General features: G+C 41.9%; 1 protein-coding gene across 1 annotated transcript in view; it reads right to left on the bottom strand.

Annotated features, from left to right (window-relative positions):
- Positions 1-25,931, bottom strand: part of ADAMTS12 (ADAM metallopeptidase with thrombospondin type 1 motif 12) — a 260,943-nt gene that overhangs the window by 157,492 nt on the left and 77,520 nt on the right. The window contains exon 3 of the mRNA XM_039842527.1: positions 22,065-22,215. Within this exon, the coding sequence (XP_039698461.1) occupies positions 22,065-22,215 (151 nt within the window). The remainder of the gene's footprint in view (positions 1-22,064; positions 22,216-25,931) is intronic.

The raw sequence follows: 25,931 nt of genomic DNA, 5'->3' as shown, positions 1-25,931 counted from the left end.
GCTCAGTGCCCTGCACTTGATGACGTACCTTCACACTCTGAGGCCACATGAATTCCCCCTTTTGGCAGGCTAGGTCCGGAAATCTGCCTGTCTAAATAGCCCTTCCTTGACTTGGGTCTCCGCCAGAGGCGGTTTGTCTCCTTCTGGCTCCAGGGGCAGCTGCCAGCTCTAATCAAGTCACCTCACCAGCCTCCAGCAAAGGATCCCACATAGATTCTCTCCTCTCACTTTCCTTGGAGGGGTGTTCCCACCTCACCTGCGGGGTGAACAGGGCCTCCACACAAGAAAGCGAGACAGGGTTGGGCTGCATGCTATGAATTAGGGCTGTCTTGGTCCTGTAAGTCTGGGTCAGGGTCAGGTCCAACCTGGAGGTCTGGCCTGGGATGATCTGTACATGTACGTGTCCCTGCATTTCTGAGTAAATTCTCAGTTTTCCAAGAGCCAGTCGTTCAGGCTTGAGCCTCTTTTCTTTCTCCTTGGAGAAAGACACAGCCTGGCAGCTACCTCTCTAGGGGAGAAAGTTAAGAACAGCTTCTGACTGTGAGCAGCTCGGCTTTGAAGACAGAAAACCCAAAGCAAATCAAACATTAGCTTTACAGATTGTCCGGATGTCCCAGTTTCTTGGGCATTTCCATTTTCCAGACTGTCTAAGGCTTTTGATTTTTACAGAGACTTGAGTATTAACTCAGGGCTTGTTCAGAGGGCTCCTGTCTCTTTGGACACCCTAAGTGCCTTTCAAGTCCTCAAACGAGCAAAGTTGTCTGTGCTTGAGGCTGTTGTGCAGTTTGATCCTGGAACATACTTTCCCCTGGGTTTTGAGTAGACGGCTCCTCCAGCCTCCATTCCCAGCCTGCGAGCCCTCTCAGTATGTGGGCTGCTCACAGGCATTTGGTAGGATCGGCGGTGCCTGGACCCTCTCTGCTGAGCCCTTTGCTCTTTAAGCCTCACTTCTCCTTACTAAGAGAAGGGCAGTGTGCCTGCTGGCAGGGGCTCAGGCCTCAGGCTATCACAGGCTTCTTCCACACCTGTGATCTTCTCAGGCTAGAAAAGGCCATCATCCACCCTCAGACAGTATGTAGCAGAGGAAAGGAGATTAGCACAGGGATAGTGAGAAGAGATTTCTAGAATCAAATGACTAATCGGGACTGACGGGTATGGCTGAACAAGTCATTTGGCTGAACAAGTCATTTAACCTCTTAGTTGTGATAATCTCATTTCTAAAGCATCCCATTACAAAGTAACATGTATCACATATGTGTGTGCAAATGTACATGGACATATGTGTATATACATATATGTACATATGTATGTATGCATAGGAAAACTGATGCGCACAAAACATAAAATGTTAATATTAACTGTGTGATGAGAGTATACTGATATTTTATATTCTTTATACCTGTATAGAGTTTCCAAATGTTATATTATGCAGATATAACTTACACAATCAGAAAAAGAGTTTAATGGGAAAACGATTTCCAGCCCACCGGGTACACAGTGATATAAAACCCAGTGGGATCGTGCTTTGACGTACTCGGAAGAATCAGAGGCATCACCCAAATGAATGTCTGAGATTTTGGCAACTGGCAAGTCAGGCAGATCCTGCTTGTTAGCAGGTGTCAGAGTCTCCAACGTTTCCTTCCAAACAAAAGGAAGAGACATTGGCAGCGGTAAGAGCCATAACACCTAGTTTCAGGCAACAGAGCAAGGTTGAAAATCAATTTGTGTGTGTGTGTGTGTGTGTGTGTGTGTGTGTGTGTGTGTGTGTGTGTGTGTGTGTGTTATGAATCACTGGTATAGAGTACATAGCTTTTCAAATAGTACTTATTAAACACCTAATTTTTCTGAATATAATATGATTAAGGATGTATCCATGGACAACAATTCAATTCTGGCTCTTCAAGCAAAATTCACAGAATGAAAGGCTCCTTTCTTCTACCCTGATGCTCTTGACAATGTCCTTCATCACCCAGCCAGAGGGATCTGAATCTTTCCCTATCAAATGGGATTATACACAGTTTATGCCAATAGTTGCAAAAACCACGTCTGTGACATTCCATAAGTATCCATACTGCACAAAGCCACAAGATGGCATCATTTGGCTATTAGAGTCTGTTAGGGGGTGTGTGTGTGTGTATCTGTCTGTCTGTCTGTCTGTCTGTCTGTCTGTCTCTGGTAAGAAGAGTTCATTCTTTTGGGAAGGGGTGAATGGATGAAAAGCTAGGAGGTGGGAAGAACCACAGAACCTTTTTTGTCTCCTTCCCTGTGTTTTCTTCTGCTCTTGTACTTGTTCCTTTATATGGTTAAAATATATAGTCGAACGCCTGTTTTTATTTTTCTTATAGAATTTTAATTATCTTAATCTCTAAAGGGATGGATAAAAATCTATAATTTTATTACTTTTTTAAACAGGAAAATATAGTAAAATCCGTCAATAGTTTCCCAAAGTGGTTCCCGCCACTGATCTATAAAGCAAGTATCAAGAGACAAAAGGTTCCTCTTCCACTTGATTAGACAGCAAGGACTGTATCACTGGGAGCATCCTCGACATACACCGTTTCCATCATACCATAATGGTATGATGTCATTAACTCCATGGATATGTCTTAAATTCTTAACTGTGGGCATGAAAGACAGGCAGCTCTACATGACGCTTTAACTTTGATCCTGTAGGATAATCTAATTATTTCCCTAAATTCAGCAGTAGAGAGGTCTCTACCTTAGTAGAGATAGCTGAAGGTCAAGTATAATGGTTAATAGCTCTGGAGTCAGACAAACCCGGATACAAATCTCAGTTCCATACTTACTAGTTGGAAGATGTCTAATTTGCCTCAGTTTTCTCATTTATAAATAGGGATAGTATTAAATATGGCCTCAGAGTGTTATCGTGAGAATTAAACACAGGATGTTTGTAGAGTATTTAACTCAATGTCATGCATATGATAAATAGCAATTTATTTTTAATCATTCTTATTATGAATTAATAAATTCCAGTTTCCCCTCTGCTTACTATCTTTCCTTTCCTCTACAGTGCAGTCAGTACTGAAGACAACCAGCACACAGGAGCTCCCGCTGCCTTGTCATGCATTTCTAAGCTTCATTCAGATATGCTCAGAGATGGCCCTGACCTAATGGCTGACAAAGGAATAAGCGGTAATGAATCAAGACAGCCAGGAGAAGGTGGGGCATGGGATCCAGCTTGAAAAGAAGGGCCAGTAATGTCTTACTAAGATGACAGGTCAAGTACTAGGAGATCACATAAGGCAGTAATGAGCTAGCACCTTCTCAAGGACTATGCTGATAGATTCAGGACTGAGGCCAGCTGGACAGACAGCACTAACTGGTGATAAGAATAAGATGCTCTGTCCTAGCAGAGGCTGGCTGGTAGAAAGATTCCAGAAGTCTGCTGAGGCTCATGACCATGACCGAGAAATGTTAAGATTGTATCTTATTAAACTGTGTGTTATTATGAACAAGACTACAAATTAGACCACAAATACACAAGATTTATAGAATTTTAAAACTAATCAGCCTTACTGTCAATATCAGAGAATTTGTTCTTCAGTAGAGATGGCAAAAAGGTATAATCTCATGTTCCAACTCTGACTGGTTGTGGCTAGAGCTACAGCTGCATTGAGAAAAATTCTAGGACTGCATCCAGCCTGAGGAGGATTGGGTGCTGAGAGATATATTAGTGATGTCTGCCTAGACACCATGAGCCAGAAACAGCAGTGCATGTGTAATATACGGACCATCTCTCTTTTCATTCAAAATCCAATTGTAAGCCATACAGAAAGTACCAGAAAAAAAATAGATGAATACTTATGTGATACAAGGATGAGAAAGAACTTTGTAAGCATAAAAGGAATGAATGAAAGAAATTGCAAAGAAAAACATCTAAATAAAAATCTAAAATATCTGGGGCTCAAAAAATAAAAACTCAGGAAAAGTATTTTTTTCCACAAATATGACAAAGGTATTATATATATGTGATGTTCTCTTATTAAAAAATGTTAATGATTAAGAAAAATTACAAAAGAACATGGAGAGATGATCCTTAAGGAAGTATTTCGAATGACTCAAAATCTTAAGTTATAAAATAATGCTCATATTCAAGGAAATAATAATTAGAGCATTCATGAAAAAATATTTTATACATAAAATTAGAGAAGATTAAAAAATATACATTACTCGATGCTGCTTAGAATATAAGGGATACTTTTAGATGCTGCTTAAGGAAAATAAATTGCGTTTCTGGGAATACTTAGAAATTTTTGCAGCAACTCATTTACAGAAATCTAATCTAAGGTAATATTTTAAAATGTTGGTAAAATTTGCACCAAAAGACTGATAATAATCATGCAGAGTTTTATTGTAACAAATTTGGGGGGGAAATCTAAATTCCAAACTAGGGGAATCATTAAATAAAATTTGATCTATCCAACTGAAGAGTCTGAAGCATTCCTTAAAATTGTTTTGAAATAGTTTTTAATAACTTGGGAAAATGTTCCCAACATAAGCTGCATAGAAAGATTTTGCACATCTTAATTGTATGTTTTATTATATATTATAGTGTATTATATTTTATCCACTATTAAGTTATATTGTCATGTCATATTTTTGTGATTATGAGTAATTTTTATTTTCTTCATGATAGGATTTTATATTGTCCCATTAAAATATGTATTCATTATTTCTTTTAATTAGAAAAATAATTTAAATCCAATTTGATTAAAATTCTCACATAAAATTTTTTTCAAGCAAACTAATTGTAGAAAAGAGTCCTAGAGCACGGTGGACCAGAACACAAGTTCTATAGTCACACAGACCTTTGTCACTTTTAATAATGTGACCTTGGGCAAGTCACTTAACCTGTCTGATCCTCAGTTTTCTTGTCTGTGAAATGAGAATAATAATGATGCCTACTCGAAAGATAACTATGAGTCTTAAGTCAGAGATATTCTAAGTGGTCTGGTCAGTACTGCATTGGGCACATAGGAGGTACTTAAATACTGATCACAAGTTAGTCCGAGGGAACTGGCAATCAGCTTTGGATGACTTGGTTTCATTCACAGAAGTCCTTATTTAGAGAACAAGTGATCATGCTACCTTTGCATGGTCAGGATACCGCAGCTGTTTAACAGATGTCGCTCACTGGGCAGGCAGTGCCTACCAGTGACAGTGGCTGCTGCAATCAGGTCCTTACATCCCAAATGAATGTGAACACAGCCTTGTTTTGCGCAATTCCAGCTGGCCTTGTGGTTGGCGGATGGAATCAGTGTGAACAGGCGTTTCCTGAAAATCCTTATAGTGCCATTTCCTAAACCATCATTCTACATGTAGCCAAGAAAATTTGTCAGCAAGACAGCCACTTCCTACTAGCACCCATAAGAGAATCCAGCACCTACTTAGTTCTTCAGCTTCTCCAATTCATACAGAAACAGCCAAGCAAGGACCATGCGTGTTTTATAGATGAAGACAATGGGGCTCAGAAAGCTTCAGAAACTTGCCCTTGGTTACAGAGCTACTCAGTGCCGAGATTCATGCCAAGTCGATTTGATATATTCAAGCCTGGACTCTCCCACCAACATCAGCATGTACGCACACGCACATGTGTGTGTGTGCACGCGCTCTCTCTCTCACTCTCCGCCTCCTTCCCTCCCTCCCTCTCTCTCTATAATATACATACACTCACACTGAGCTCTTAGTGTCAGATTGCCTCTGGAGGATGGCTGAACAGGAAGCAGGACTCAGCCCCTAAGCAGGGCCAAGCCATCAGAGGGAGCAATTGGAGACCACCACTCTTGTCTCTCAAGTGAAGTCACCACCACTGCCACTCCTGGTACTCTTGAGTGAAACCTGCCCCCTCAGGCAAAGAGGGATCCCCTCAGGCTCTGCCCAAACTGCTCCAAGTGCTTCTGGGTCAAAGGGGAGGACACAGCCCTGCAAAGCCCACCCTCGGCAATTACAGCAGAGGTCAGAGGCCCAAAGCCCCTGAAAGGAACAGCAACACCAGCCAGAAACTTCAGCTGACCAAAAAAACTTTCAGCTTTTCTTGAGACTTTGCCACCTGAGACTTAATCGCCACATATTTTTGAATAACAATGACAATTTTAAAAATTATAACAATAGCAGCTAACTTAACACACGTTGGATTTACTGTACTACAACATGCATAGCTTTCTTAAGCCCTCACAACAACCTATCTCCTAAGAGTGATTTTTGAGTCTAATGCCCCATAGTGATTTATGAATAAAGTTTGTGTGCTTATGTCCAGGGTAAGTGAGGAAGTGAGATGCTGCTCCAAAGAATGAAAACCCCCAGAGGCCTGAGAATAAGGGGGCTGAGTCCTCGAATGCAGGGAGCAGGCTGGGAGGGCGTGTCCTTGGAAGAAAGATCAGCTGGGGTACCTGGGGCTAGAGAAATTCCTGAGGGCCTGGCTGCAGGAGGCCCTAGGGGACACCCTGACAGGGTCTGTAGTCCTGGCCACCCAATTTCTAGATCAGCATGTCTGACGTCTACCGGGGCACACCTTGCTGCGAAGTACCTTGATGATTCCTGCTAAAATCTCAGGTCCCTGGAAAGGTCTCTTGATTTTTAACTGACCTGAGATCTAATGAAATGTTTTTTAATAACGATAAATTTAAAATCATAACGATGAACATGCATTGAGTATTTACTCTACTATGCTGGACATGTTTTAGCTCTTTTAATCCTCTCAACCCTTATGGATGAAGAAACCCAGGCACAGAGAGGTTAAGTAATTTGTCCCAGGTCCTCTTTTTTTTTTCCTAAGTCATAAATGAAGTAATGAATGACTGCACTGAATCTAATTTAGAGGCTCTCAAAACTTTAGCCTGTATCAGAATCATCTGGAGGGACAGTTATTGGGTCCTACTCTCAGAACTTCTGATTCAGTAGATCTGATGTGGTACCTGAGGATTTTAATTTCTAAAAAGTTCCCGGGTGATGCCAATGCTGCTGATCTGAGGACCACACTTTGAGGACCAATGGCCTAGATGAGGGGTCAGCAGATTTTTATTTTTTTATGAAAGGGCCAAACAGTAAGTGTTTTAGGTTTTGTGGATCAAGAGGCCAAATCGACTCTCATAACCATTTTAAATGTGACCATTTAAAAATGTAAAATCTATCCTTAGCTCTCAGGCCATACAAAACAGGTGTCAGGCTGAACTTGGCCTGCGGTCTAGATTCTAGACTAATACCTGTGTTGGTCCCTCTGTGCCCCCCACATCTGTTTTCTTGTTCTTCCTAAGGTCCTAGCTGCCTAATAGCCTAGAAAGGAAAGTACACCTTAGCTTCGAGCTGCTGAGAGGTCAGCCGGTGTCCAGCAAAAGCCACACACGGAGTGGCAGGGATGGAAGTAGCGATGCTACTCAGGAAAGGAAACCTTCTCTGTAGCTGACCCCAAACCTCTGGAGTTCAGGGGCATCTTGGTCACTATGAATTTGGGATGATCCACATTTGACATTTGGAAACTGATCATTCAATTGACCTTTTCCAAAACTAAAAGTTATCTATTTAGTTTTGTTTTCTTTGAGAATAAAAGATTCTTACAGCTTTTTAAAACATAGTAATGATGATAATAAAGACATCCGAATTAATGTAATCTGCTTTGAAAGCATATACTTGTTTGCATATTTTAGATAACCCAAAAGGGAAGACCTAGTACTAAGGTTATTCTATATTTATCAGGAGTTATACATCAGAGGGCTCCGTGTTCTGAATTTCTGTGCTTACGTGCTCTCATTTTTTAAGGATCTATTTTTGTCCCTGGTAATTATAATCAGGGAAAGAAAGCATAAGCCTCCTACAGAGAATGATCTCTTCATTTCCCCCATAAAATGACTGGTGTGGAGAAGACATTTCAATCACGATGCTCGACCACTGGAATATTACTCAGCCATAAAAAAATTGAAATCTTACCATTTGCAATGACATGGATGGACCTAGAGGGTATTATGCTGAGCAAAATAAGTCAAAACAAAAAGATAAATATGATTTCACTTATATGCAGAATCTAAGGAAGAAAAGAAATGAACAGACAAAATGAAAACAGACTCAAAGGTACAGAGAACAAACGGGTGATGGCCAGAGGGGACGGGGGCAGGAGGCTGGGGGACAAGGGTGAAGGGATGAAGACGTACGAATTCACAGTTACGAAACGGTCCCAGCGAGGTGGAGTACAGCATAGGGATTATAGTCGATAATATGGTAATGGCTGTGTGTAGTGCCAGATGGGTGATGGAGTGATCCGGGGATCACTTCATAATTATATAAATGCCTAACCATTGTGCCGTACACCTGAAACTAATAAAAAAAAGTTGTGTACCAAGTAAAAATAAATAAATAAATAGATAGATAGATAAATGAATGAATGAATGAATAAATAAATAAATAAATAGACAGACAGACAGACAGACAGACAAAAATGGGCTGTCAGCATCTTCCTCCCAAGTTCAGACTGCATAAAGGTGTGAATGAGTTTTCACTGTGAAAGCATCCTATATCATGCTCCATGGGATGGAACTAAAAAGCTGACGTCACAACCAGCTGCCAACGTTTGCCCCTCCACTTCCTGAAAAAAAAAAAATGAGATTAGGAAAACGATAGGAAAGAAGGAGAGTATACTCAGCACTACATTGTAGTACCCGCTCCCTTTGCTGCTAGAGTCCAGTGGTGCTTGCTCTCAGGGTCTGGTCGTCTTTCCCGGATGGGCACCCGACACTGGCAAGCAGAGTGCTGCCCTGGGAAGCGCCCTGTAAGGTCAGAGGAACTGGGCCCTTCTGACTGTCCCCCAGGGTGGCGACCGTCAGATGCTGGCTATTCCTCCGCCCTCATTAAGGTCCACCACCCCGCATTCCAGAGCCTTGGGGCTGGATGTGTTAGAATTCAGAATTTCTGCAGTTATACAAAAGCAACTTGGAAAGTGGAATGGTGGTTGACTAGAGCCGGGGGTGGGGGAACAGGGAGCTGTCGTTTCATGAGTGTAGAGTTCAGTCTTGCAAAATGAAAGGAGTTCTACAACGTGAATGTATGTGACCCTGTTGAACTACACACTTAAAAATGGTTAAGAGGGTAAATTTTATGTTATGTGTGGTTTGTTACAATTTTTTAAATTACTAAACATCTCTAGCAGGATCCAGTGTGGTACCCTGAAATCAAACACGTGGATAATTCTACAACAAAACTGGTCTCACTAACTAGGATAAATAAAAATGATAAACAGCCTTATATATCAGTTCAGGTTACATTTTGCCACCAAATAAGATGGCTGAACACAAAAATACTTTCAGTGTTCAGGGGCCTCTGGAGTTGGACTTGCAGCTCAGGAACTGTGCACCTGTAGCTCTCGCTGACTCCACCCTACTCCACCCTTGTATGAAATTTCCATTATCCACAATTTACTGATGAGAAAATAGAAACAGAAAGTGAGAAGAAGAAGAAAATACTCGCTCAAGATCAGCCAGCTAGTCAGAATTCAAACCTGCCTGGTTCTATAGCTTCACCTTAAAACAGGCACAATTGACAATGAGATCCAAAGGGAGCCCCTTGAACTTTCAAGAAAGAATCACAGAGAACTCATCCCAATCCAGGTGCTAGCGGAAGGTGTGTGAGATGGAGTCATGTGGGGGTTTTGATCATGGCCTCTCCCCCGTGCAAGGCCATGACCTGCTCTCTCACCAGCCCCTGATGTGTGTCATTCTCCAGGCCAGAATCATGAGCAGGACAGCACTGCTCTGTCCCCAGGAACTGTGCTTTGATCTTCTGTTACTCCAGCTTAAAGTACAGAACATCTCCAACCCGTGAGCGTTTGCTCCCCTTCTCCCCAACGCTAACAGTCTCCTTTCGATTGGGACTGTTCCCCAAACACAGAAGGCGTGCAAATTAAGTGTCTTTGATTCTTTCAACCTGACACGTCTGCTGTGTATTCCCAGGAGAAATGAGAGCAAGAAGAGATCTGAAGCCTGAAAGAGCTAATGAGAAAAAAAGCTTTGGCTCTCATCTCTCATGCCTGAGGTCAGCTGCTCCGTCCCTCAGTTAGGAATGGTCCTTAGCTGCAGATATTATATCAATCGATCTTCACACCAGACCTACACGAACAGCTGCCTGTCCCCTGCACATCCACATGAGCACATGGGAAAGTCACTGTCAGTCAGTTTTCATGTCATGGTGCTGAACTGGCTGAGGAAGGAGGGAGCTAGTTCTCAGTACCTTAGCACCTGCTGATCCCACTGGGAGAAGCACTAAGGGTAGAGATTTGGTGTTCCAGAGGGCTACTTTCAAAGAAATGCTTTCTGAGGGGATGGAGTAAGAGAGGAGCTGGCTTCATAAAACATAAGCCCTCTACCCCTTTCTGTGTAAATTCAGCAGCGATTCCTTCAGAAGTGCAGCTGTGCTGCTGGTCGGCTGCAGGCAGGGTTGACATCGGCACTATTCTTAGTACAACCTCTGAGTAAAGGCAAATCGTTTCCGAGGGGCTTGGGCTGCCCCTTCTCGGTTAAAACAAAGAACTCCTCTGTCGACTGAGAGAATGCATTGGGCTTTCAACATGGTATTATTTAATGAGAATGGAAAAAACTTTCATAAAATCCTGAGTCGTTACAGCTGAGCAAGCTATCTTTGCCTCCTGGAGCCAACAGTGTGACATGTGTGCGTTTAAAGGAACACACACACACCACATAAACACACACATAGTCACACAGAAACACAGACACACTCGCACACACAATACTCAGGCGGGATTTAGCTAAAACGTGAGGTCCTGAATTTAAAATAACAACCTTGCTATGTGCGACATCACTCAAATATACGTGGAGTCTTTTTAACTAAGCATCATATTTCAAGAGAAGTGTGTGTGCGTGCGTGTGTATGCGCAGTGTAGGTGATGAAGCCACACTGTTTAAGTAGGCCCTCTAAGCTTGCTATGACATCATACCCTCACCTCCTTTCCTTCCCAGATATTAGGGATCTTGGGTCCAGTCTCAGTTTCTGAAATGCCATTTTTTTTCCTTTGATGCTCCAACTTTCGATGACAGACCAGACACATCCACTAACTCATGATGTGAAGCGCTGCTGCCTCAGCTTAAGGGCCCCTGAACTGCCAGCCCCAGCTGGCCCTCTGCGTCAGGGGCCAGTGCTCCGAGCAGCCTGGGATGGGGCAATGGTATAAAGGAGGCGGAAGGCCTGGAAGGAGCAGCACATGGGAGCCCCTGCCTGGGGATACCAGAGAGAAGGGTCAAGACCTTTGTCTTTCAAGTGTGAGACACCAGTGTGTACAGACCCACTTGACAGGTTTTGAACTACACTAGTATGTATGAAGAATGTCAACATTGCTCTGCTTCCAGATACTGCCAAATAAAATTAGAAACAGATTTCCAATATATGAGAGCCTAAAAAAATCCATAAAGATCTTCCAACCCTTTCATCTTACAGATGAGGAAATGGACAGGGGTTCATGTTACTTGTCTAAGTTACATGAGAAAGTCACTCTTGGTCAGATGACAGAGGTGGCATTGAACATGGTTCTCCTGATTTCCAGTCATTTCGCTCTAAACTCTACTGCGGAAAAAGAAATATGTAAAACTCGTTTGCTTATATATGAGCAAAACTAAAAATAATGATTAATAATAATTATTTTCCATCTATGGTTAATTATACAGCGATCTCAGGCATATCGTTAATATGTGTTGGATTTATTTAAATTTTTTGCAAACAAAGCAACTCTAATTCTAGGGCCAGCTACGTGATTTGCAGAGTACAGGGTAAAATGAAAATACAGGGCCCTACCAAGGGGCAGGTAAGTCCATCTTTCCTTCCCACAGCCCCCACCCAATCCACAGCAGATGGGTGACTCCCAAGAAACTGTTAACACTGCACCAAGATATGTTCAGTACCTGGATGGGAGGTAGATAAGCAGTCCTCCTGCAAGCGGCCTGCCAAATGCCAGCTCAGGATAGGCAGGAACACTGCCATGCCTTACCCCAAGACACTGTGGGACACACACCCAACCCTGAACTTACTCCTGTGTGTGCCCAGGCTCCCGCTAGGGCGGAGAGCAACCATGGAACATGCCTCCCTCGCTGGTGTGACCTGGTCCCTGCCCCAGACAGGGTCTCAGTGGAAAGTGGGAGGTCAGGTGGGACTGGAGCACCAAGGCGCCAGGGAGAAAGTGGCCAAGAGCCCACCATGGGAAGGCAGGGAGGTGGCAAGAGGCAAGGACATGTTAGAGCTGAGGCTCCAGGCCCGTGGCACATGCTCCATCATCCCGTCAGCCTTCACTCACAAAGCACAAATTCAAAGATCAATCATGAAGAATTTCAAGGCATCTATGCATAATGCAAAACCCCAAGCATGAAACTCCTCTGAGTACGACCCTGTGCAACTGCACTTGCCACGAAGCCGGCCCTGACTAAACCTTATTGTGTGTATGAGTTTCTGTTGTTCATGCAGCATAACTAACTGCTCATTGCCTGAAATAGCTAGAGGCTCACTGCGCAGGTAGGCGAATGACTGGACGCTATATTAACGGGCTACGGCCGCCATAACAAAGTGCCCCTGGCCAAGGAGCTTGAACGACAGGAATTTATTTCCTCTAAATTCTGGAGGCTCGAAGAAGTCCCAGACCAAGATGTCTGCAGGGTTGGTTTCTTCCGAGGTCCCTCTCCTAGGCCTACCTTGATGACCTTATTTTAATTACCTCGTTGAAGATCCTGTCTCCAAAAACAGTCACAGTCTGAGGTGTTGAGGGTTAGGACTTCGACATATGAATTTGGTGGTGACACAACTCAATCCGTGAGACACCGTTCCTAGAATGCTGTAGCCGTGATCTCCGGAGAAACAGCTCCCTAAGGACCTATGCCCAGTCCACGGCTTATCCCAGAGAGGCCTTCTCTCATCTTCCTGAAAACACCAAGTTCCTCTGCTAAACACCCTCGTAGTATTCATCACAATGCCCACATATATACTATTTTCATAATTTTTGTTTAAGTTCTCTTCCCATTAGATTATAAGTCCATGAGGGCAGGGTCCAACTTGGCATGCTCAGAGCTGTGTCCCTTAGTATGTGGCCCACTGAAAGCACCAAACTAATATTTCCTAAAGGAAGAAACGTCAATCGATGACACATAAACCAAAGCAAATAAAATTCTGGAACTCTCTTATCCTTGGGTTATCGATCCAGAAAGCACCCTAGGAATCTGCTTCTCCACTTTTGGAGAGGATTTAGAGCATAAAGTGCATCGATAATGCCCTTAAACAGTTGATTTCAGAACTAATAAGAAAACTTCCTTCCCCATAAAGAAACAATTTTATGGTACTTATGAGACTTCCAGCTGCTACACAGAAATGGAACTTGTGGGGATAGGAATGTTTGTTTACCCAAACATTGGCATTAATCAAGCCGTGGGATGAATGCACAGTTAACATTCGGTGCTGCCAGAAAAACACATGTGCCTCGCTTCGGTGACTCAGAGGACTCTTGGACTGGTTAGCTCCCTAGCCTAGGTATGATGGATGTGTACTCACACCTGCAGGACTCTGCTGAAAGTACACATAATTCACTCATTCAATGGACATTTATCAAACAACTGATTTTCACGCATCAGACACTGGGCACGGTACTTAGGATACAAAGAAAAATGTAGTGGTGGAAACAGAAAAGAAGTTCAACAGGATAATCACTGATGAAGCTGTGATTCATTCATTTATTTACTCATTCATTCATTCGACATTTACCAGGCTCAGTCCTAGGCAGTGGGGATATAGCAGAGAGCAAAAGCAAGGAAATGTTTGACTTAATGACACTTATATTCTAGCTGAAGCAAGATACATAATAAACTAATAAACCAAAAAAGAGGTAAAAATCACAGCAGATGATGATAAGCACCATGGATAAAAAAAGTAGGATATGTGGTTTACAAAGTGACAGAGAGAAAGCTATCTTAGATAGGGGTCATGGAAGGCTTCTCTGATTGGGTGATTTTGAGCAGAGCCCTGAAGAGCATGAGAGAATGAGCCATGAAGAAATTTGGAGGAAGCGTGTTCCAGGCAGAGGGAAGAGTGAATGCAAAGGCCTTGAGGTAAGTCCCCTTGAAGAGGCAGGGAAGGAGGGGGAGGGTGATAGGAGGGACGGTAGAAGGCCACCAGGGGCCACATCGAAATGCAGAGTGAGCTTGGGAAAGGGACACATTGGTCCTCCCCCAGCATTCATGTAGAGCGGGGCAGCATTTGAAATGAAGACTAAAAGGATGCCAGAAATTTGCCTAGAGGACTGGCTGAGAATTTGTCTTCCCCAACCTTTTTGGCACCATAGACCAGTGCTCCTGTGAGAATCTAATGCCTGCTGATCTGAGGTGGAGCTGAGATGGTGATGCTCGCGCAGGAGAATGGCTGCAAATACAGATGAAGCTTTGCTCGCTGGTCCGCTGCTCACCTCCTGCTGTGCGGCCTGGTTCCTAACAGGTCATGGACCAGTACCAGTCCACAGCCCAAGGGTTGGGGACCCCTGCTCTGAAGAGACCAACACTAAGTGTGCTAGTGTGGCTACAGCCGACTAGCTTGGCCCTCTCTGTCTGTGCTCATCTTCCAAGGCACTCGTTCTTCTTTACCTTACTTAGAAAGCACACCTGCTCCTTCCCACCTGACAGCTCTCTCAGGCTTCCATCTCTCCATTGCTGCCTGGGTTGATACTGTGTTCACCCTCATTTCCTAGATCAGCACCTGGCACAGTGTAAGAGCTTGCTGAGTAAAAGAATGTCGCTTGCTTTCTCTTATCTATCTGTCCGTCCATCCATCCATCCATCCATCCATCCATCCATCCATCCATCCCTCCGTCCTTGTCTTTTTTCCAAAGTAAGAATTTGAGATAGTCATTTTCAGCTACAACCTCAGGTCACAAGTCCCAACTATTGCCACATTTTGTCTCTTGTATATTCTCTTCAAGAGCAAGGCATCAGAGTATATACTAAATTTCTTCAAAAAAGTGTGGGTATTCTCATGGGTTAAACTGGCTTCATATTGGTAAAATATAAGTACATATCGATAACTCTATAGGTAAAATGGAAGTGTAGCTACCAAATAATGGTCAGTAAGCTACCAAATGCATCGTAGATGGTCAGTAAGTTCAACACTTATTAGTTCAACATTTTGAGTTCCTCTCCTGGCCAGGACCTCTGCCAGACCTTGAAGATAGATCTGTGAATAAGCAGATATGATACTCCTCCTTTTGAGTTTTCTAACTAGGGAAGGACACAGATATTGATAACAGGATAAAGCCTGCGGCAGGGGAAGTAGCTGGTGTTAAGAGTCACAGGAGAGGCATCTAATGCAGATTGAGAGGCAGTCATGAAGGTTTTCTAAAGGAAGCCATGCGTGAAGTAAGAGAAGTCAGTAAAGCATCTGGGGAGAACGAGTTTCAGGCAGAAGGAACCTAAGTGCAAAGGCTAGAGGAAATGAAAAGCAAGGCTTCTTTGAGGAATGACAACTAATGCAGGATGGCACAGGCTATATGTGGAGTGACAAGAGATGAAACTGGAGAAATAGGCAAGAGTCAGACAGAGAAGAAGTTTCTAGAACTTCTTTAACACCTAGGTCTTTATTCTTTATCCCAGCGTACACTGACAGGCTTTCGGCATGGGAGAGATATGATCTGATTTGTGTTCTAGAAATACTTCTCTGGCTTCTAGTGGGGGAGATCGAGGGCAGAGAGACTAGTTAGAGCAATAACCTGAGTGAGAGGTTATGATGCTGAAGCACTGGGGAGAGGCAGACAATTTAGAAAACTATTTAGGAGGCAGAAATGACAGGACTTGGTAATGTGGGTTGATGGAAGACACACATAAAAGAGGAAAAACTACACCAGGAGTTTGTTTACCACACAGAGCTTTAAAGCTAGAGGATGAGTTGTTCATTCATTCAGAGACAACATCACCGTTCTGTTAGGGCCACTGATGACCCCAAAGAGGAGCAGAAACGGTGGGAGGGAGAGATCAGACAGTGATCTCAGGTCTCTGGGAAGTAGGAGGAAGCCAGGAAGTTGGTCAGACAAGGATAAGCCTCTTCCGGTCTCCACCCAAGGCACGTGGAAGCACAGGAATGACCAAGGACAAAGCTAGGAGCTACTACTACTCACCAAGGAAACTTTCCATTTCCCTACAGAGTGATGGGAAGTGCAACAGATCTTAGATAACTAACATCTCAAATAACATTACTTCGGAATTTGGATTTTCTGTCCTACAAGAGAACCACCTTTTACTTGAGATCAGGCACATTCAAGGCGGTATGGCCATAGATGGGAGAGGCTCCACCTTTTACTCGAAACTGATCCTTTGCTCAGATTGATCCAAACCCTTGCCCAGCCTAGAATGCGCTCTCAAGTATTCTCTGCCCTTCCGGATTCTATTGGCACTTCGGTGCAGTCCGGCGACTCTGACGGCATGTGCTCAGCCCAGAGCATCACAGAGGAGATAAAAAGAGCAAATGCCATGTTTCCTAGGGAAGCTGTTTCCTGTTCGGGGATGGAAACCTGTGCACCTGAAATGATGGAGGAGCAAAGGCCATGACCGTCAAGTGCTGAGGAAATGCAGAGAGAGGAATTACCATGGTGAGGGCTGAACGAATAAAGGCTTAAGATTGGATAAGCGAGGGTCTCAGAGCTACAGAGCCACTGTGCTGAGGTGTCCGGTGCCCTGAGTTCCTACAATCTCGGGCTTAGATTTGACTAAACAAACACTGCTATTTTATCTTCCCGTACGGTCACACATTAAGTATTTCCTCAAATTCTCTCCAACAGTCTTCTCAACTCCCTCATTGGTCAAAGCTTGAAACACTTAACCAGTCTTCTCGCCAGTTCTAAAAGCCGGTTATCGAAAACAATATGCCATCTCATTAAAAGGAAGAATAAAAAGTACAGAACTCCAATTAAAATGTTAGCTACCGCATAGTGAAGCAAAGTGTGGATCACTGTGGAGAGGCTACAACCATAAGGCAATCAGATAATCAAGGAATTCAACAAAAGTCTCAGGCATATTGTCCCAAGGAAGTTTGCTGTTAATCGAGGAACACTCAAAGTGCATTTGGACTCAATGTGGAATGTGGTGGTCATTTAGAATCGTCAACTAACTAGATTTCTAGGAAATCAGAAAAAGAATAAACAATCCCCCCACACTATACCAGATTAATGATCTGATATGCTAATTGATTCTGAGCTATTGTTAATATTATTATAATAGTTAACATTTGTTAATATTTAAAAATGTCTGTGCATGCCATTTAAAAGGCAACTCAAAAATTCCCAAATGACTTACATAAAAAAACCACTTAAGACTTTGATTTTTTTGCATTATGGTAGAATAGATATTCTAAAAAACTCCCAGTATCAAACCCTGAACAATGCTTAAAGCATTAAAAAGGGGGCAGGTGAGGGGAAAACAGAAAAATGAAAAATAAAAACAGAAAAATAGAAAAATGAAAAATAAAAACAAGCAGAATTCAAAGAGAAAAGCAAATGATGCAGTGTGATGATGATCTTTTTTATGTGTCGACTTGGCTAGCCTTTAGTCCCCAGTCATTCAAACACTAATCTGGGTGTTGCTGTGAAGATATTTTGTGGGTATAATTAAAGTCCCTAATCGTTTGACTTTTGGTAAAGAAGATTATTCTTGATAATCTCGTAAGCCTGATTCAATCGAAAGACCTTAAGAACAGAGCCAAGGTTTCGCAGAAGAAAAAAATTCTGCCTGTGGACAGCTGCTTCGGCCTCTGCTTGAGAGTTGCAGCCTACCCTTCCTGGAGGGCTGCCCATGGATTTGGGATTTGCCTATCCGGCCCCCACTATTGTGTCAACCAATTTCTTGCAGTAAATCTCTATATACATTTCTTACTGGTTCTGCTTCTCTGACTAAACACAGATTGATGCATGAAGCTAGCGGCTATCTGGGGCAACTGCTCCTCCCTACTTTTGCTCTGAAGAAGAGGCGACTTTAGGACCCATGTATGTGAAAAGTCATATTAGAGACTAAGTGAAAAAGTGAAGCAGAAAACAAAGAAACAAGTAAGCAAACCTAAACTTGGCTCTCTGGACTTCAACTCTAGGTACAGTGGAGAAAACTATTCATGGAGAATTTACAGCCATAAGCCATATATTTGGGGCCCAACTTCACAACAGAATGAATACATGTAATTTCAACACAGAGAGATACTATTTTATATCCACCAGATTGGTAAAATTTAAAGTGAGAATACCAAGTACTAGACAGAATATGGACCAGTGGGGACTCTCATTCATTGTTCCTGAATGTCAGCTTTGGAAAGCAATTTTGCATCGTCCGGTAAAGTCATAGATGTATATATCCTATGGGATACTGGCTGCATTCCACTACTAGATATATACCCTTAAAAACCCTATGAACCTGTGCTCTAAGAAACATGCGCGAGAATGGTCTTTGCAATGTAATGTATAATAGCCTCAAACTCCAGGGAATTCAGATCCACTCATAGGAGACTAGATCAAGTGGAAGTCACATAATGGAGTACTACAAGAGAGAAAATGAATAAATTACAGCTACATGTCCTGGTACAAACACAGAGTAACACAGAGTGACAAAAAGTAAAAAATATCCAATACCTTCATTAAGACTCTATTTCTGCTCACCGTCTTACCGTATATTACAAAGATAAAGCCAGGACTGGAACTCTACTTACCCATGTCCTATTATCCAGGCTGCCAGCTCTTCAGATCAAGAACTATATCCTATTCACAATTGTACCCACGGAACTTAGGAGAGCACCAGGCTTATAGAAGACACCCAACAGATATTCGTTGAATAAAAGAATAAGTTTTGAACACAAAGATAGCTTCCAGGAACCAGACCCTGTGTTTCTAGCCAACAGTCCTGATGCATGAAAACCCAAACTCTGAACTTACCTACCTGGACCCCTTTCTGCCACAGAAACAGCTGACCCTGCCACTACTGTCACCTGATCTATCTGACTAGTGTTAACTCTTCTTCCCCAGCCTCCTAAAATCAGAGTTCCCCCAGATACTTCCATCTAATAGCCATTCAAGTCCCAGTGTGATATGTTCTTGCTAAGAGAGAGGGAGAGAGAGAGAGAGAAAGGAGCTTGTCATTGTCAATAAAATGAGGTTCTGAAATTAGATCTAGATTTAATTCAGGCAAGCCGTATTTTCCCATCATTTAACACAGATTTTAGAATATTGGAGAAAACAAGAACATTGTTAGGGCTTGGGAAATATAAGGCTCAGAAAAGCAAACAAAACTAGTATACAGATTAAGAAATTTTAGCTCAAACTGATCATATCAATAACAAAATGGCATCACAATAAAGATTTGAAAGAAAACTTACATTAGGCCATATTGATAAGGGATTTATTGTGAAATTTCTGGGTACCTTTCTATGTGGGAAATAACTATAATTGAAGGGACATATTTTAAGGGAGAATAATTGATACATTTTCTCTCCTGAACTACTAGAATACTTTTAAAGTATATCTTTTTTTAGCACCAAGGGTGGTCCTGCTTTGAACATTACAAAGACAGAAAGCTTTACACAAGTAAAGGTGATCTTTCTTGATATAATTACAGTAATTTAATATTGTAATATCAACTAACCTAAGCATGAAGTGTACCTTAGTGATGGCTAATGACATGGCTACTGCCAGTTAATGCCATCATCTCTGCAGGATAATGTGGTAAATGAACTCTGCAATTACCTGACCCAGAGAGATCAAGTACATCGCAAATTACTGAGTTTTTCAAATTGCAAATGTCATGTATACTTTAAGAATATTTACAAACACATTAGATTATTCTTGAAGTTCTAGCTATCATGAATCATGCTTACTGTCTTAGGGAGATGGCCACATACGACTGCCACTTCTTCAACGTCTAGAAAATGCACATTTCTTTTTTCTTTTTATTAACGTTAGGTAGACTACTGGCTAGTATAGTCTACTTTCATTTCTGTGGCTATGAATCACTCTTGGTTTCATTTCAATGACGTACTGAATTTCTACTTGTCTCTAACACCATGTTACATACTGTTTGAGGATGGAGTTGCTACCTGAATGGGGCTTTTGAGATAGCTGATAAAACAAAATTCATATTTAAGTAAAAATGAAAGAATAAACATGAAGAAATATAAAACCCGAGGTATAATGAAACCTTGACTTCTGAGCTTGTCTGTATTCTGAATATCAACTACCTAGAAGGTTTTTACTCCCTTCTCTGAGCTAAAATTGTTTCTTTGGTGAAAGAAGGAGGCTTCGTTAGGCACTCTCCAAGGTCTTTCCAACAGAGATGTTCAATTATTCCGCAGTTGTAAGAAAGTATTGAGAGTATCTTTTAGAAGATGTGTGTGGAGAAACTTACAATGCAAAGATTTTTTCCAAGGTGGGATTAATCAGAGAAGGTTTCATAGAAATAGTGTCTTATGGTTGGCCTAGAAGCACAATGACATGGTATGACAACCACTGAAATTGTCATGCTGTGTGTGACCTAATGGAGGCATGACATTTGTAAATCCTACTTTTTTCCTATCCATCATTTCTGCCTTATGACTAAATGCATGCCATCCTCAATTCATTATTAATCAACTCTATCTCAACAGGGAAGTTATAAGGGAGACAGGTGTTCGTGGTGAGTGGATAAGGAATGGCCTAACTCATTTCACAGAGCAACTAAGCCAACAGGAACAAGTATCCAGTCGAAGTCGCTCATGGCCTTGGTAACTCTCTCCACCTAGTGAGCTAGTGATCTAAAAAAATATTGAACACACACCAAAGTATTATCCATCATCCAATTGGTACCTTTAACAATCAAATCAGCCAGACAATATGTCTCTTCCCTTCCTTCTCTTGGTGCTTGCTAAAAGGAGCTTTAGATAGGAAGTTACCTAATTTAGGACAAAGTTGCAACAGCTTACTAAAGTTAAAAAAATGTAAGCAGCTGTCCATCCTTGTGCACACAAAACATTACAGACTTAAAACGTTCTTGTTTACACATTCTGCTAAGATTAAAGAAGCAGCTCCCAGGAAAGTGAAATCTGTCGCAGGGCCTGGGCAATGTCTGGTGAGAAGTTAAACCCGTGTCATTTCATTGTCCCTTCATTCTCCCACTTGCAAAGCTCAACTTCTGAGTCCCCTCGAACCCCCATCAGAATCCTCCTTCCCTGATGCCTTCATCACCTATCTATTTTCCTTTGGAAGTCCATGGTTTCTAAATCCTTAAGACATATAAATAATATTATGAATTCCTTTTACTAACTGTTCCCTTGGCCCCTTGTTTTTTTTTTTTTAATCTCTGAAGAAAGGAGGAGCTATTCAAGATTTAAGAAAATGTCCCAATTTCCAATGTCTCTTTATTCATAGACTATTATCTTCTACACTTTAAAAAGAATGTGGGAGTTGCAAAGAAAGAACTTGGGTCAATTTATCTCTGAAAACTACCTGAAACTGTTTAGTACAAGGCAGAGAGAAGCAGCTCAGTTCATTCCAGGGGCTTACGAACAGGGAACGCACCTCAGTGAACCAGAAGCAACACAGCCAAAGAAACTTAGCTGAATTCATCGTCTGAAATGTGTTGACATTTTTTTCAGTTTCTCTTCACACATCGTCAGCATCATCAAACATTTAAATCTGCCTTTCATATGCAGATATGACAAGCTGTCTGATAATATTCCACACCAACGTATTATAGCATTGCTGATACTGAAAATCATTTTCTTTAAATGATCTTCATCTAAAGGGTTCAGAAAAGTTCTTTTTCTTTTTTACCAATTCACCACTATGAATATCATAGGAGTATCATCAATTAACGTGGCAAGGATGTAAGAGATGCCTTTTACCTTTCCAATTAAGAATATGAAGAAACTCGATTATAGAGAAGTGAAATGATGTATATGGGGGGTGCATACTTTCTGGCAATGGAATGGAGAGGAGATAACAGATTTGAATGAGAACAGATCATGTTGGAATAAAATGATAATAGAACAAATCGAACCCAGTGAGGAGATTTAAGTCACGATACCCTTTAATCCGCAGGTTGGCTCCTTCAGGTCCGGGACTCTCTGCCTCTGCTTCTTGTAAACGATGTGTGGGTGGTACTCTCCCTCAACCAGGGGATGCTTTTTGACAGGCTCAATAAAAAAGTCTCCGTGTGGTAGACGGAAAAATCCAGTCTGTAAACATATGCAATGCAAAGGTTTATTTGAATCAATTCTCTATCTTTGCAAAGAAAATTAGTACAGTGAAAATTATGTAAATCATGATGATCCCTGAAACTCGTCAGGCAAGTGCTTTCATAGCCTGCCATCTGATCTCACAGAAGAGCTATACGTAAGTGATTTAATGAAATGTCTTCATAGACAGTAAATGTTTTGGGATCAGAGATCCTTTTGAGACTCTAATGAAAAGTGTACATACACACATCTATCCAAAATGTAACGTACAGTGTTGTGGGTTCATGGATCCTCCTCTAAAACCCATAGCTGAATAGCTATGAATCTTAAATTAAGAGCCAGTTCTTTCTGGTTGTCCTACTATGGAGTTGGAACCTGTACTTCGTATTCCACTGACGGCTCTGTGGACCATTTATCTGAACGTGAGTAGTCCAGCTACATGTTCACACAGTGTTTAATGCCACTCTGCTCTCAAGAAAACAAAGAAATATAACCCTAAGTCCCTGATCTGAGACTGAGTTTCCAGGTGTCTGCAGTGGAAAGCCCTATCAGTTTCTAGGGAAATGGGGTCACTCTCATTTCACAGATATGGGAACTCATAGTATGCTAGAGAATGCTGGTCACTGAGTAACTCTTTTTGGAAGTCACATCAAGAAGTGTTATGTCCTACAACTCTCTATTTTCTTTAGGAAAATTCCTTAGTGCCCACTTGAGATGCTTAGAAAACTCCTTTGCTATTGTCTCTTAGGGTGGACTTAATTCTCTGGATCTGAATTCTATATCGATGACTAAGAGAGCTTGCCCTAAACAATCTGCTTGAGGCATCACATTGAGGTGATCAGGAGCTCAGCCTCTAGAATTAAAACAGGTTCAAATCCCAACTCCTCCACTCATTAGCTCTATGATCTTAGGCAAAGGCTTGCTCAGTTTCTGCTTTCTCAACTGAAAAGTGGGGATAGTCAAGGGTTGCTACAAAGATTATGTTTTCATATAGGCAAAGCTCTCAGAAAAGGGCCTGATACATAGTCTTACCACCATAGGCTCTTTCCAGATCTCAGATTTTATGTCATTTCATTGTATCAGTGTCTCCAGAGTCAATATAGCAGTCCAATGAATATTAAGTTTGCAAAAATAAACCTGGAAACATTGGGGCTTGGAGAAATTATAAAAGGTTTCCAAAGTTCAAGCTCTCCCCATCCCATACATCAGCAAGCCAGGTTGCTCTGCTCTGTGGATGAGACTGGAGAAGAGCTGAGTGGCCCCTAGTCAGGAGGCAAGATAACCTCCATGAAAAGAGGCTCTCTCTCTTGGTCAGCCCTTGACTTTGGTGTCTTTCCAAAACGTTTGCTTCATTACACCAGTAATATAACTAGATCTTAACATAAATCTTATAATTGACTTCCTATTTTGATTACTGACCTTAAAATATCTTTAATAATGAGGAGAACAGAAAAATAGGAACGCTTTACTGGGAGTCATAAGAATAGCTGTGTGTCCTTGAACTGGTGGTCCAGCCTGTAAAATACCTACTAGTAGGTAGTAATACCTACTACCTCAAAGCTGTTAGGAGAATCAAGTGAGCTGGAGTTTGTAAAAGTGCCATGAAAACTGCTTTGCAAATGCAGGGTGATAATATTTTAACTACCAACTCTAATAGTGGTAATATCTGACTTCAAATTTGCTGACTTTTCTTGGGAGACATGACATTTTTTCTCAGTATCATCTCTGAGGACAAGCCTCTGGGACAGGAAGAACCAACAAGGTCCAGATTGCAATAAAGTAGCTAGAAAGAGACTTGTGCAGTGCTGAAATTTGGTTCCATTTCTACTCTGAGACGAAGACCAGGGACATGAGAAGAAAGTAGGCTTGTTGCTCATGAAGCTCATTTGTTCCATAGAAGCAAAGTAGAAGTCAAGGACACCTCAAGGTTAGCTGGTTTGAGGTCCCTTTGTGGAACTGCTATCAACCTAATATTGATGTCTTTGAAAAAAAAATCACCAACAAGAGAGATTTATTGGTATTTCTTCGGCCTCAAATTTTGGACCCAGGTGGTGCAGAAGAAACAGATGAGACTCCAGTTGAGAACATAATAACAATTTTATGAGCAACATGAATGAGAATGCCTGAAAGCCAAACAAGTTTTTTCCTAAAGACTTAGGGAAAGAGGACATCTGCTCGCATGTAAGCAGAGTTGCCAGCACCAGGATCCCAAAGTGTATGTTACAGAGAAGGGACGAGGCAGGAAAGGGAATGAAGAGAACTCTGCTGGTTTTGGGGGGAATGAGTTAGGAAGATTTCCTAGCTGAGTTCTGTACCTCCTCTCTGTCTCAATGTATAAACACAGAGCTTTGTACACACGATACCCAGGTGGCCATGGTTTATTGGTCCTCTCATTTAACCAGAGTCAGGTCATATCAATCATTTATGGTTTATTTTACAAAGGACTGGCTCCAAGCTTTCCTTGAAGCTAACTTTCCAAGAGAATCACCTTCTAATACCAGTTCTGGATTTGAGCCAAAGAAGGCACCCTTGATTCTAATTTTCTCTACAACGTGCTCACCTCTTCTATACCTTCGAAGGAGAATGGAAATGGACAGGAGGAAAAAATATCCACTTCACTGGGGGCTTGTACTCTGTTCCCAGAAGAACCAGGGCAGAATGAGTCTCAGACAGATGCTACAACAAGACAGACATGCCCTTTTATCTTCTCTGTCATCTATTCTTCCTCCTTCATGCTGCTAACTATCTTTTGGAAATAAACTCACCTCATTGTTTTACCAAAGTTACAAATATCTGTGAATGCTTCCCAAGGCTATCTTGTAAGAGTTGCTTTAAATAAACTTTATTTTGAAGTATTATAAACATACAGAAAGATGTACAAATCAGAACTGTAAAGTCCCATAAATCTTTCACAGAGGGAACGCCTAGATGGAGACACAGAACTTACCCCGTGGTTGAGAAGCTCCCCGTTCCCCTCCCAGTCGATACCATCCCCTGACTGTAACCCTTATCCTGATTTCCGGTACAAATAAATTAGTTTTAAGTCTATCCTTAATTTTTTACAGGAAGCATCACTTGACGCAAAAGAAAAAAAAATGTCTACTAGTTCATCTCAAGTGTTAGGGACCGGCCAATGGAAAAGATTTTAAGGCAGGTGGATTTCTCAAGGCCCATTAGATTGGACTCTTTATATTGCTTCCTCCTCATCAGGCAACCCAGTGGTCGGGCTGAACTACCCTGGTGAGTCAGTTGGTGTTGAACCTCTATGGCTTTCTGCCAATGAAGAGTGGGGAGGGCCCATCAAGGACTCTTTAGAACCAATTTATATTTCCTAATGTCGGATTGAGAATACTTACCTACAACCTCTCCTCCTCCTCAGTTCCCATCAGAGTGTAAGTCATCTCGATGTACTTGACATTACATCTTAGTTAGTGCAATGATTTGGGGTCTAGTGGGAAACGTCTCACGAGGAATTTGTGAATAGAGTATTCTAGAATCATAAAGCCTTAAAGATCTCGAAGAGTCATCTAACGTACACCGTCGTGCCTCCAGGAGGACCCCAGGTCGAGCCTAGCAGACTGAAGAGTGAAAACCAATGGCACTGCCAAAGACATAGCAGGGAACTGTGAAATCTGTCCCAACACTGGGCTCTGTGTTTCACAGCTGAAAGGGATGCTGTTCACATAGAGAAAATTGTGAACAGCGCCCCTGGAGCT

Source organism: Pteropus medius, unplaced genomic scaffold (assembly GCF_902729225.1).
Source record: "Pteropus medius unplaced genomic scaffold, Ma_sr-lr_union100, whole genome shotgun sequence".
Classification (NCBI taxonomy): Eukaryota; Metazoa; Chordata; class Mammalia; order Chiroptera; family Pteropodidae; genus Pteropus; species Pteropus medius.
The sequence above is the reverse complement of the archived record's forward strand: the minus strand, read 5'-3'. Positions and strand labels throughout refer to the sequence as shown.